General features: G+C 52.2%; 1 protein-coding gene across 1 annotated transcript; it reads left to right on the forward strand.

Annotated features, from left to right (window-relative positions):
• The first annotated feature begins 299 nt into the window (after nt 1-299).
• Slc32a1 (solute carrier family 32 member 1) lies at nt 300-5282 on the forward strand. The gene is made up of 2 exons (XM_021156185.1): nt 300-1172; nt 3353-5282. Exons 1-2 carry the CDS (start codon nt 783-785, stop codon nt 4538-4540), a joined length of 1578 nt encoding a protein of 525 aa, XP_021011844.1. The 5' UTR covers nt 300-782; the 3' UTR covers nt 4541-5282.
• Nucleotides 5283-13495: the final 8213 nt, after the last annotated feature.

The following is a 13495-nucleotide window of genomic DNA, read 5'->3' on the forward strand; positions in this document are numbered from 1 at the left end:
AACAAGTGATAGATGGCAGAGACACAAACAGACGACCGATCGGCCGGCCTAGCTCAACTAGAGACTCTCACCTGGCTGTCCTGTTGGTTATCCGGACCGTTAGCCAGAGGATCCGGGGCCCGCACAGCTCCGGGACTCTGGAAGATAGTTCCGAGGGTGGGGACCTTCGAGAAACAGCCCACACTGAACTCCTCCCTCCTTGTGGCGGCAGCAAGGTGGGACGGGCCAGGACGTCTGCTTAGCACCTCCTCCAGAAATGCAGCACTTGGGGGGCCCCCACCCTTTCGCGCGCTCCTTCCCACCGACCTCCCAAGGGTGCACCTCTCCAGCTTCTGTCGCACTTCCGAAACCTTCTGTGCTCTCTTTCCCTGGTCCCGACCCCCCACCTCATGCCCCCTGGTCTGGACAGCATCTCCCCCTCGCCGCCCTCCGCCCACGCACCGCCTGACTCCGAGGGGTGCGAGCGCATTGGGCTGCGCCCGCGTGGGGGCGCCGCGCCAGCCTCGCGTAGCTGTTCTGACGCTGCCGTCGCCGCCGCCCTCCGCAGCCCAGCCGGCACCCGCACCAGCTCTGCAGTGCACTCGTCGTCTCTCGGGCCGGTCCCACCAAGAGCCAGACTGTCGTGACGGGGCCAGCCTCGAACGTTAGGCGCGAGGGTCATGAGCCAGAGCGCCCTGGGGCGCCGCGCCGAGACCCAGCGGAGATAGCGGTCCTCGCTGCCTTGACGCGCGCCCGCCGCGTCCCCAGACCCTTCTGTCCTTTTCTCCCGCCCCGCCGCCGCCATGGCCACCCTCCTCCGCAGCAAGCTGACCAATGTGGCCACCTCCGTGTCCAACAAGTCCCAGGCCAAGGTGAGCGGCATGTTTGCCAGGATGGGGTTTCAGGCGGCCACCGATGAGGAAGCGGTGGGCTTCGCGCACTGCGACGATCTCGACTTTGAGCATCGCCAGGGCCTGCAGATGGACATCCTGAAATCGGAAGGCGAGCCCTGCGGAGACGAGGGCGCAGAAGCTCCCGTCGAGGGAGACATTCATTATCAGCGCGGCGGCGCTCCTCTGCCACCCTCGGGCTCCAAGGACCAGGCCGTGGGAGCTGGTGGCGAGTTCGGGGGTCACGACAAACCCAAGATCACGGCGTGGGAAGCGGGCTGGAACGTGACAAATGCCATTCAGGTGAGCGCGGGATCCCCAAATCTGCTTGCCATCACCCCCACCTGAGCTGTCCTTGCCAGGCTCTGCCCCCACACGAACCCCACAGAGGTCTAGGTTTCAATGCCGCCTTCTCCCAGGACTGGATAATTTATCTCCCCTTCTCTGACCTTCCTAGCCACAGGGATCTACGCCCCCAGGCGGTGTTCTGCTCAGATCCACTCTCTTACTGTTCCTGCTACGGGACAGCCTGGCTGAGGTTTGGGGTGGGGGCGGGGGCGGGGGAGGGTCACAAATCCAAAGACCCTACAAAAGCTGGAGACTTGGGGAAGGGCAGGGGTCGGGGTGGGGGAAGAATGAAGAAGAGAGAAAACCTGGATCTGAAGCGTTAGCCTTGAGCTCCAGAATGGAGTCCCAGCTGCATTTTCGGAGGACAGGGAGAAAGCTGAGCTAGGGAGTCTCCTCCTCGTGACACATACAGAAGTCGTGCACGCGGACAGGGCTAGACACGCTCCCCTTCCTCACTAACAAACAGGCATGTGACATGCATCTCTTTATAGTTCGCAGGGTTACCCTAAATGTACTTGACTATACCACAAGACACTGCAATAGCAGCAATACCTTTACACAGCAAGTGCCTCTGCATTAGCTTAATCTTAACTCGTGTGCACACACACACAAACGCACACGCACACACTCAAGCAGACAGCACCCACTTGGCTGCTGCAGCTCTGTTGGAGATATACAGATACAGGTACATAGGAAGGTCTATGGTAGAGGGACTCCGAGGTACGAAGCTGCGCAGACTAGCTCCTCTTGCCGGAAATCCCGGCTGCACCGCAGAAATCTGAGCGCCTCCTCCACAGCAGGCCAAGCTGCTCCAGAGACTGAGAAGGGTCCTAGGCCTTCAAACCTGTAACCTCTAATCCCTAGGCCGCCACCTATAACCTCTAATCCCAACCCCTATCCCAGTCCCGTTCCCATCAGGAACAGGGCACTTCTCCGCTGAAGGATTTGGAATTCACAAAACGACCCCGGAGGCTGGCAGGGGTTGGTGGGTTCCAACTTCTGGGAGGGAAGAGGCCTCGTTTCTGGGCACCCTGGGGCTCTGTGTCTTGGCTCCCTAGCATCTCTGGAGTGTTGAATCGTTAAGACAGAAAACGTAGGTTTCTTTGGAGTGGAAGGCAACTGCTGAGTTTCTTTGGAACATGAACTCAGCAGGATACCAAGGAGTCTGATCCCGTGACACTTCCAACTCCAGGTGCTGCTGAGATAGTCTTGGCAGAATACAGGACAGGGTTGGCATCCGAAAGGCCTTTGCTGTTGTGGGGTGCTTCTCTTTGGGCCTTTCAAGGTTCTGTTCTGTAGCTTGGAGAAAGGCGGGGGCGGTAGGCTGGAGTTTGGCAGGCCTCTGGAAATCCTATATTCCGTTAGCTTTTCTTCCCTATGTAAATTAGAAACCATATTGCGCAGCTTTGGCCCTCCCCTCTCCTCAGTTTCTAGAGACCTGCTGGTTTAGGCTTCCTGCAGTGTAGGGCTTGTGGGCTGGAAGGCTCTCTATTCTGATCCCCTCTGCAGATCCCATTTAATACCCAGCTTAGGGTTTCCCAACCCCAGTCCTATCCTATGGGGTTCTTATTTCCAAACCTATATCTACACCTCATCTCCGTTCCCCAAGATCATGTGTCTACTACCCAAAAACGTCTGCATATTTTCTTCCTTTGTGGCTTTCTTCCGTTTTCAGCAGGTTCCTCTCTACCCGATCTCGACTCCTCTGGTTTGACTCTTAGACCTTCGTGTTTTTCTCGTTAATGAGCACCTAATTTCAGTCCACCTTAAATCCAGTGTCCAGTTCTCCAGACCTTTGCAAAGCACCCTTCTGGGTCCACACTTCTTCTATCCCCTGTTGTTCATCCCCTCTTCTGGTTGTATCCCCAGGAACCATCTGTGAGGATCTCTACATTCCTCTCTTCCCTCAGCCTCCTCCATCCTCCCCAGGCACCGGGCTTCTTTCTAACTTAACACTCAGATTCTCCATTAGGGCCTCTTTCACGAGGATTCACCCCCATTCTCTCGTCCTATGGCTTAGGCACAAGTCTATCTCCATCTAGCGCCCCCTAGCGATAGTTTTGGGCTATACCCCAGGGTCCCTTTTCAAGAGGATCAGCTGAGCTCCTGGATCTGGTTGCCTCTTTGCACCACAGGGCATGTTCGTGCTGGGCCTACCCTACGCCATCCTCCACGGCGGCTACCTGGGGTTGTTCCTCATCATCTTCGCCGCAGTGGTGTGCTGCTACACCGGCAAGATCCTCATCGCGTGCCTGTACGAGGAGAACGAAGACGGGGAGGTGGTGCGCGTGCGGGACTCGTATGTGGCCATAGCTAACGCGTGCTGCGCTCCTCGATTCCCCACGCTGGGCGGCCGCGTGGTCAATGTGGCGCAGATCATCGAGCTGGTGATGACGTGTATCTTGTACGTCGTGGTGAGCGGCAACCTCATGTACAACAGTTTCCCGGGGCTGCCTGTGTCGCAGAAGTCCTGGTCTATCATAGCCACGGCGGTGCTGCTGCCCTGCGCCTTCCTGAAAAATCTCAAGGCCGTGTCCAAGTTCAGTCTGCTGTGCACGCTGGCCCACTTCGTCATCAACATCCTGGTTATCGCTTACTGTCTCTCTCGCGCGCGTGACTGGGCCTGGGAGAAGGTGAAGTTCTACATCGACGTCAAGAAGTTTCCTATCTCCATTGGCATCATCGTGTTCAGCTACACGTCGCAGATCTTCCTGCCCTCTCTCGAAGGCAACATGCAGCAGCCCAGCGAATTCCACTGCATGATGAACTGGACACACATCGCCGCCTGCGTGCTCAAGGGTCTCTTCGCGCTCGTCGCCTACCTCACCTGGGCCGACGAAACCAAGGAAGTCATCACGGATAACCTGCCCGGCTCCATCCGCGCCGTGGTCAACCTCTTCCTGGTGGCCAAGGCGCTGCTGTCCTATCCATTGCCCTTCTTCGCGGCCGTCGAAGTGCTGGAGAAGTCTCTCTTCCAGGAAGGCAGTCGCGCCTTCTTCCCCGCCTGCTATGGAGGCGACGGTCGCCTTAAGTCCTGGGGGCTGACGCTGCGCTGCGCGCTGGTGGTCTTCACACTGCTCATGGCCATCTACGTGCCACACTTCGCGCTGCTCATGGGCCTCACGGGCAGCCTCACAGGCGCCGGCCTCTGCTTCCTGCTGCCCAGCCTCTTCCACTTGCGCCTTCTCTGGCGCAAGCTGCTGTGGCACCAGGTCTTCTTCGATGTGGCCATCTTCGTCATCGGCGGCATCTGCAGCGTGTCCGGCTTCGTGCATTCACTCGAGGGTCTCATCGAGGCCTACCGAACCAACGCAGAGGACTAGGGGGTGGGGACCCTGCCCCCAGCTCCCTCCCCGCCCACCCCAACTCCCCGTCATCCCCGCCCCCACCCCCACTCCCAGCCCCCTGCGTCGTTGCGCTAGGGAGGCCGAGCTTTAAACACCTCCGGTTCCTAGTTGCTGATTATTCGGGGACCGGGTGGGGGAGGGAGGGGATAGACATCCAAGGTCCACTGCGTCTGCGTTTCTGTCGTCCTTTCTATTCCACATCGCCCTGATTGGGGGGAGGGAGAGGAGCGTAATTAGTGAAGGGTATTTTCTGTCCTTCCTGGAACACCCCACCACCACCACCAAATTTTGGCTCCAGTCAACGACGGGGGTGGGAAGGGAGGGAAAGTTCGCAGGCTTGGAAACTTGACCTTGAGGGTGGGGTGGGGCCATTTCACAGCCATTCAGTGCTTGGAATCTACAGCGTCCAGCCATTTCCAGCAAGAGCGCTCCCCATGCCCTGGACATTTCAACCTTGCGGCCTGAAAGGTTAACCGGGAAATTCATTTCGGGCGGGCGACTTCACTCTGGAGAAGCCGCGGCAGGGGCCCCGTTTGCCTGCCGGTTTTCAGGAACCCAAACTCATCTTGTGCAATGTATCCGGTCGTGGAACTGTATACTGTGCGTGTGGTGTGCTCGTGGTGAATAAGATGAAATGTATATCAGAAAAAAAATCTATCTCTAATTTAGAGTGCGGTGCATAATAATTATATCCGCAAATAAAGAAGAAACAAAGGCGTCTCTGGCCTTCTGTTCACGGCTGCCCAGCACAGTGGTAAGTGGGAGGCAGGTGATGGAGGACATCAGATTTTGACAAGGGAGACAGGACGAAGGCAAGGAGCAACTGTGGTTAAAGGGTCCTGGGAGAAATAATTTGGTTCGCTCTGGGATGTTAGGATGCAAGAGCTAACGCCCCGGAGGATGCATAGCAAATGTGGTGAGTTCTTTCTGCTTCCAACCCTAAAGCGGGAGGGGTGCAAATTTACTGAACAAATGACTATTGGGGCTAGGGTTGCATTGGGAAACAGAGCAAACTCTTAGCTTACAATGAGGGGCCGAGTGGGGGTGGGGGAGGCGTGGATTCCAGGGAGGGGGGGAAAGCCAGACAAACAAACTACCAAAAGCATGAATTCCCGGTGGGACTGCAAACTGTGAAGAGACGGATAAAGAAGAGGGTTGTAGATTTTCCAGCCCGCCACCCCCCAGCCCCCTGGACCAGGAGCCAAAACCATTGCCTTGCAGGCATCTAATACCCGAAAGCACCCTGTCTCACGCCCCAGCTGGGGCATGTACAGCCCCGGGAAAGGGACTGGCCACTTAGGGATGTGATTGCCTGGTTTATCCGAGGAATCGCCTCGGGACTGCCTTGGGTGTTTTTGTTTTCCTGTGCTGCCTTCAGAGGCTTCTTCCTAGGGCTGCTGGGAAAGATCGGGGTACACTTCCCCTGTGGGAGCTGAAGGGCTGAGCCGCTCTAGGGTCCCCCCGCCCCCACTGTGGGAGGAGTCATCATCTAGGCAAGGACGTTTAGAGTGAATCTGCTGTCCAATAGAGGTGCCGTTCTCTGCAATGGGGGAGGTCGGAAGGAGGGAGAGGAGAGGGAGAAAGGAGGCGAGGGAAGGTAAAGAGGTGTATCTATGTCTCAGAAAAACCTTGGTAAATGAGTGTGTGTGTGGGCGGGTCTGTGATGCACCTACGACAGAGGTGAGCTGGAGTCCCTGTGATTTTGCAGCCACAGAACAGTAGTAGGAGGAAGAAGGCTGCCAAGCCGCTCTAAGAAGGCTATCTGAGATGCCTGTCCCCCTCCCTGCCTCCTCGCTCTCTTTCCCTTCCTCACTGCTGAATGCTTGGGCCCCAGCACAAACCAAAGAATTCTGTTTCCAGTCCTCCATGACTAACCCAGAGAGGACGGCATGGCTGTCCATCCTCCCACCTTGTATCTGTCTGCTCCTCAGTGGACCAGGAGTACTTTCAGACTCAGAGCCTACACTGCAGCCCCGAGACAAAGCTATAAAGGGTGGTATTCTGTTCCACTGTGCCAGCTATGCCCTTGTTATCTTCAGAAGGACAAATGAGATTATCGGCAGGTTATGGACAGTAGCTGCTAGCTCTGGGGGTTTTTGCTTACATTCCTCCAGTGGGTTTTGGCTCCAATCTTTGGGCTCAACTTACAGGAGCTCAGGTCTTCAAGAGCAAATCCTGAGGTTGGCAGACAGTACCCTAGAGTCAAAATGGAATGCTACACCCTAGTGAGTGGGTCACTAATTATCAAGTTAGGATTTGGGCTCCTGGGATAAATGTAGGCCAGATGGGACCCGGCTCCACATTTCCTCACTTCTCTCCAGTGTGCATGAATAAAAAGCAAAAGTCCTAGCTACCGGGTACTAGTCTCAGGTGTCTGGGCCCTAGGAAAACTCTCTCTCTCTCTCTCTCTCTCTCTCTCTCTCTCACACACACACACACACACACACACACACACACACACACACACACACACACGGCTCCCATCCGTTCTTACAGTGCATCAGACTCCATTTGTCGTTGATGCCAATAAGCTGCCCCTGTCTTCAGCAGAGATATGTTGGTGTTCCAGACTTGTGCCCTTGAGAAACCACGAGGGTCAGCCGCAGAGTCTACAAGTGACCCCATCTCACCGCCCCAGTGGCCAGAGCACAAGCTGCTGAGCCTAAAGCGGGCTTCTTTCTTTATGACTTGAGTAACTGTTTGGGGGGCAGATCTCAGAGTTCTTACTGCTTCTTCCCCTAGCCTATCTCCACCTCCACCCCCATCCCATCCCCACCCCGACTCCTACCCTCGCCCCCATCCTCCAGTGCTTTGTGGACTTTATCCCCATTATCACTTTTCAATAGTGGACGTTTGCCAGGCTGAGTTGATGCTCTATTACGGGATAGCTCGTTATTTATGATGCATCCTATCTCAGAGACTGACGTGCTCCTTGCTCAAGGGCCTTAGATGGACGAAGAGAGCCAAACAGGTCCAAGGGGAACTATTAAGCAGTGGAAGGGAACCAGGCCTTGCTGTTGGGAGGGGGATCAGAGACAAGATTCAGAGAGGGACTTTGATGGAGTCAGGAGCTTAGTCCTGGAAATGAATGGGGTTGAGGGTGGAGCAGGCTGGACAGCCATCCAGGCATTCCAGTTAGGCTAGATTGACCCCAGAGAGCTAGCCTTAAGTCCCTGTACCCCCCACCCTAGTGTTCTTTTATTTTTCCCTGTTGAATATTATGCACTTTCTAAAATACAAAAGAGAGAGAGAGAGAGAGAGAGAGAGAGAGAATTTTACACTCAACATGTGGATACCCATCACCCAGACATAAAGACACTCATTCCATGACACCAGCCACCGTACATCTGTCCATCCAGCAGCCCTTTAAAAGCAATGCCTTCTTAGCTCGCCTATGCTCATCTGTTTCAGTCTCTGATACTTAAGTAGGAGGACCTTGATGTGACCTGGGGGTGAGGGACAGTATTAGTCAAGCGCTCCTGGAGCCCAAGGCAAAAGCAAACAACCATAGTTATTGTCTTTACATATTGTCAACCATAGTTCTGTCTTTACTTCACACTTCACTTTTATAACCACCAGACTATTGTGGACGGCAGGGTTCGTTTTGCATTGCTTTTGACTTTAAAACTATTTTAAAAGGGTTGGGGCTGGGCATGGTGGCGCACGCCTTTAATCCCAGCACTTGGGAGGCAGAGACAGGTGGATTTCTGAGTTCAAGGCCAGCCTGGTCTACAGAGTGAGTTCCAGGACAGCCAGGGGCTAGACAGAGAAACCCTGTTTCGAAAAAACAAACAAAAACAAAACAAAAAATGGTTGGGGAGATGGCTTGATCAATAGAACTCTTAGTGCATAGGCGTGAGAGGACTCGAGTTCTGATTTCTGTCACCAACTCCATCTGCCCCCAAGTACTGAAAACTCAGAGGTCGTGGTACCCATCTGTGGTGCAACCACTTATGAGGCAGAGACAGGAATACTTCAAGTTCCAGGCTAGCATGGCCTACAGAGAAAGATTCTACCTCAAAAACAAACAAACAAACAAAAACAAAACAAACAGAAATCCATTTTAAAGAGATATGCAACTTGCTTCTTGCATGTTTTTGACACCCTCTTCAATGTTGCTCCTGAGGCCAGTGTTTTCCTTTGGCCTCCAGCTGTATTTCGCAGCCCTGGGTGTAAGGTAAAGCCTGGGAGAGGAGGAAATTCTCTGGAGATCTGGCTTGAACATTTCTGACAGTCAACAAGGGACTCCACAGTGATGCTGTGGGTGCCTCTGACCGCTGTGGGGTCTCAAAGGGGACAAGAGAGACCAGCTCCCATCCAGAGGCACCCAAGAAGCTACTCTGCAATGCTGAGGACCCAGCTCTATGGGGTGGGGGTGAAACATGGCAGAAACTGAGGGTGCTGTAAAAGGGGTGAGAGGTGCAGCCCCTGGGCTGGGGAGGGAAGCAGCGGTGAGGGTGGACACAGGAAAGGGATTGCTAGGGCTGCACATCTCCTGCTTCAGGGATGCCAGGGAACCACTTGCAGATGACGGAGCACCAGCTACAGTTATCCCCAGAGTACAGTAGTCAACCAGACAGATATAGTCTCTGTTAAAACTGTCAATGCCACCCCTTCATCTCCTGGATGCACCCAAGTTCACCTGAAGGAAGCTGTGCATACCTAAAACTCTGATGCCTCCCAGCCCCTGAACTCCAGGCTTACCTCCCTGAAGGCTTCCTAGGGTGTGCTGAGGCACAATTTGGAGTTAGAGAGTTATTCCCCAACACTGAGCCAGTTAGTGATTCCTGTCTCTGGCCCTCCGATAGAGTGGCTTTGAGGCCTGTCCCACAAGGATGCTCCAGAGGGGTCTGCTGGCTCATCAGACAAGTTTTCTCTGACTTCCTCTGTCCCTGTTCCCTCCCTGCACTGCCTGGGATCACCTCCTAAACAAACAGAGTGCACTGGAAACTTCATCTCAGGGGTTCCTTTTGTGGAAATCTAAGGCAAGACATTTATTTACAAGACTTTTAATCACTTAATGGAATAATACGTAGAAAGAAAAAAAAACAAGGTTTTCATCTAACACAGTAGCACCCCACTCTCCTGAGATATCTACTCAGAGACATGGGCCAGGCTGGAAGAAGTAGGGTCAAACGACAAGTACGTCAGAGACTTCTCCCCTACCCCACCTATAAGTTCAGAGTTAATAACCTACTCTATTTTCCCCTCTTCCTGATGTATCATTGGGACCGCTGCTGTGAGGAAGACTGAAGCAATGGGCTGGTGGATATATGGATGGATGGATGGATGGATGGATGGATGGATGGACGGACAGATGGACAGATGGATGGTGGGTGAGTGCTGCCATGAGTGTCAGTGGTTGGATGAATGAGCTAATGGGTAGGTAGATGAGTGAATGGAAGGAAAAATGGACAGATAGTAAACGAGTCAGTGAAATGATTAATGTCTAGATCAATGGATGGGAGGAAAGGAAAGTAGAGGTAAATGTGTCCAGGGGAACTCTCCTGTTTTGTTTTATTTTGTTTTGTTCTGACATGGTCTCACTGGAATTCGTTATACAGACCTGGCTAACCTGGAATTCATTATACAGACCCGGCTGGCTTTGAACTCACAGAAATCCCCCTACTTTTGCCTCCTCAGTGATAGGGTTAAAGGTGTGTACCACCACACCTGGTTTGTTTAGTATTTAGAATCTCACCTAGTCCAGGCTGGCTTTAACTTGCTTGTAGCCAGCGCTACCTTTAAACTCCCTGTTCTTCCACATCTTGAACGCTGTGATTACAGGTGTATGTCACCACACCAGGCTCACGGTGACAATCTTTAAGCGTAGTAAACTTCCAGGGCAGATATTCTCTGTTTAGTTCCCTACTGTATCTTCACTAACAGGGATCTCATTCGCAGAACATACCTGAATGGGTTTTATAATAGATAGATCCATATGTTTACAGAAAGATTATCATCACGTTGAAATAGTAAAACCACAGGAAAACAAGACATGTGGTCAAGCCAGTGAAGTCTGTGGAACAAAATTCCTAGGGCAGGGCTCTAGAGAAATACTATTTCAAGATGAAGCAGAGGAAGAGTCGAGATGGGCGAGAGGTAGCCCGAGAGGTAGAATTACAACAGGTTGACAAGCTGGAACTGAAGAACAGCTTTCAAGGAAGAAAGGGAAAGACTTTGTTTCTTTTCTCTGAACAAATGCCCTCTTGTTTGTTCCTTTGTCCCAGGAAACCCAAGCAGCTTCCCAAGGAGCAGGGAAGCAAGCACTTGAAAAGTGTCCATCTCTGTCGGGCCATCTCTGCAGAGGGTTCTGAAGAGCACACAGAAACAAAGCCGAAGTGGGAACTTGGCTGCCTGCAGTTAGGGTTTCCCTGTGACACAGCACACAGGGGTCACACTGGAGGCCTTTGAGTTGGGCAACACATTAGCTAGCCAGTACCAGGATCACTTGAGCCACAGCAGAGAAGTAAGGGACAGAAAACGAAGATCAGCTCACAGGCAGGTATACTCCTGTGGGAACTTGGAGCTCGGTTCCCCCAGGAAGCAACACAGCTTCCCAATGAGAAATTTGGGGGGCAGAGGTCATGAATTATCACCGTTGAACCTCCACCAGCTGGAGCTTCAGGGACGTGGTGGTAGTTACGGCGCACTTCCAGCCTGTCATACCCTCAAAATGTTTCTGTGGTCCCAGAAAGCTGTTAGATACAGCACAGGCACTGACAGGACAGTAAGGAGCCAAAGTGTGCTTGGTAGCTGTGCCTAGCACAATGTCCCCAGGCTCCAGTGTCATTTGTTACGGAGGCCTTGGCACAGGCCCCAGAGATTAAAATGAGAACCAGATCATTTGGCCTCAAGCTCACGAGGCCAAATGATAAGTGAGGGTTTAAGAGAACCTCCAGCATTAAGTAGCTTCTATCACAAGTAGCTGCTCACCATGGGAGAAGCTGGGTTAGGAGATCTAACAGCAGCCCACAGAGCAAAGGAAATCCCCCACTCTGGAGACTTTAGATGAGGGGCTCTCTGACTGTAGGTTCTAAAGTCAGTGAAGGTGCTGATGTATACAGTGGTAATGTAGGGGACTGCTATACACTAGAAGTTTAGAAGTTTTAGGGGAGGTTTTAGAATGATAGGTTATAAGGTGTGGCACCCACCTTCTAATGTCACACTGTGTCACCTTTGAATGTACTGCTGATCTCTCAACCCAGATGGCTGACTGCATCCCCCACAGTTGGAGTGCATACCCTGTACGGGCTTCTGGCTAAGAATTCTGCCAGTGTGACCATGTAGTCAATGTGTGTGAGGTAGTGGGGAGCCTCCTGGCAGAGAAACCGTTCTCAGGGAAGAACCAGGAAAGGAAGGTGTGGAGTGGGGACATTCTAAAGCCAGCACGGCACCTGATGGCATATGTGCTCTAGAAAATAGAGCTGGCGCTGGCCCTAGGAAGAAGGGCTATTTAGAAAAACACAAAAGCTGTTAAACTTAAGTCTCTGCCATACAATAAATACCAAATCATGTTGGCTTGTGGCTCCAAACAATGAATATAAATGAGGAAAACAACATCTGTCTGCCAGGACAGTGGTGTCTTAGGGTTTTACTGCTGTCAACAGATACCATGATCAAGGCAACTCATATGGACATTTAATTGGAGCTGGCTTACAGGTTCAGAGATTCACTCCATTATCATCAAGGTAGGAACATGGCAGCATCCAAGCAGGCGTAGTGCAGGAGTTCTATATCTTCATCTGAAGGCTTCTAGCAGAATACTGACTTCCAGGCAGCTAGAATGAGTCTTATAACCCTACTCCAACAGAGCCACATACTCTAATCCTGCCACTCCCTAGTCCGAGCATATATAAACCATCACAAACAGTGTTGGCACAGAATCTCGAAGTTCTGGCTTTGTGGAAGAACTCCATAAGGCAGTGGTTCTCAACCTGTGGGTCATGACCCCATAGGGGGAGTTGAACGTCCTTTTCACAGGGTTTGAATATCAGCTATTTATATTTTGATTCATAGCACTAGCAAAATTGCAAAGCAACAGTAATAATTTTATGATTGGGGGTCACTATAATGTAAGGATTTGTATTATAGGGTTGCAGCATTAGGAAAGTTAAGAACCACTGATGGCAAAAAGGGCCTGAAGGATTCTGGGAGAAGAGATGTTAGTAGGCACATCTGGAAGGTTACCTGGGCAGTTTCAGGACAACTGGGAGACTTTGGGCAGGAATGAGAATGACCATGGGAGGTTCCCAGTAAGGAAGCAGAAGTAGGTAAGGGCCAGGGGAATTTGAACTGATAACAGTCCAACCTGCAGGCCCCTCTTGGTGTAAAAGCAATGGGTGCTCTTCCTGGAAAGTGGGGAGCATGAACTATGGCCCAAGGATGGAGCAAACTAAAACCTGGGTTTCAGCAGGGTAATGTGACTTCAAGTTTCTTTCGTGTGTGTGTGTGTGTGTGTGTGTTTGTACATATACCATGTGTGCATGTGGAGGTCAGATGACAACTTGCAGGAGTCAGTTCCTTTCCTCCACCCTGTGGGACCTGTGATCAAATTTGGGTTGTGAGGGCATCAGTGTCTTTAACTGCTCACCATCTTGATGGTCCTCTGTCTATTTACATTTTTTTCTTTTTAAAAAATGCAAAAAAATAAATAAATAAATAAAATGGCAAGGACAGGCTCTCAGATCCCCTGGCTGGCCTCCATCTCACTGTGTAGCCCAGGCTGGCCATGAACTGTAAGATCTAGAGTCTAGATCCCTTTGTTCCCACATTCCAGGTGCTGAGATGGCAGGCCCGTGCCACAGGCCCATGCCACCGTAGTGGGCTGCCACTTTCTTTCTTTCTTTCTTTCTTTCTTTCTTTCTTTCTTTCTTTCTTTCTTTCTTTCTTTTGGTTTTTCGAGACAGGGTTTCTCTGTGTAGCCCTGGC

The sequence above is a fragment of the Mus caroli genome, chromosome 2, assembly GCF_900094665.2.
Source record: "Mus caroli chromosome 2, CAROLI_EIJ_v1.1, whole genome shotgun sequence".
NCBI classification, from domain to species: domain Eukaryota; kingdom Metazoa; phylum Chordata; class Mammalia; order Rodentia; family Muridae; genus Mus; species Mus caroli.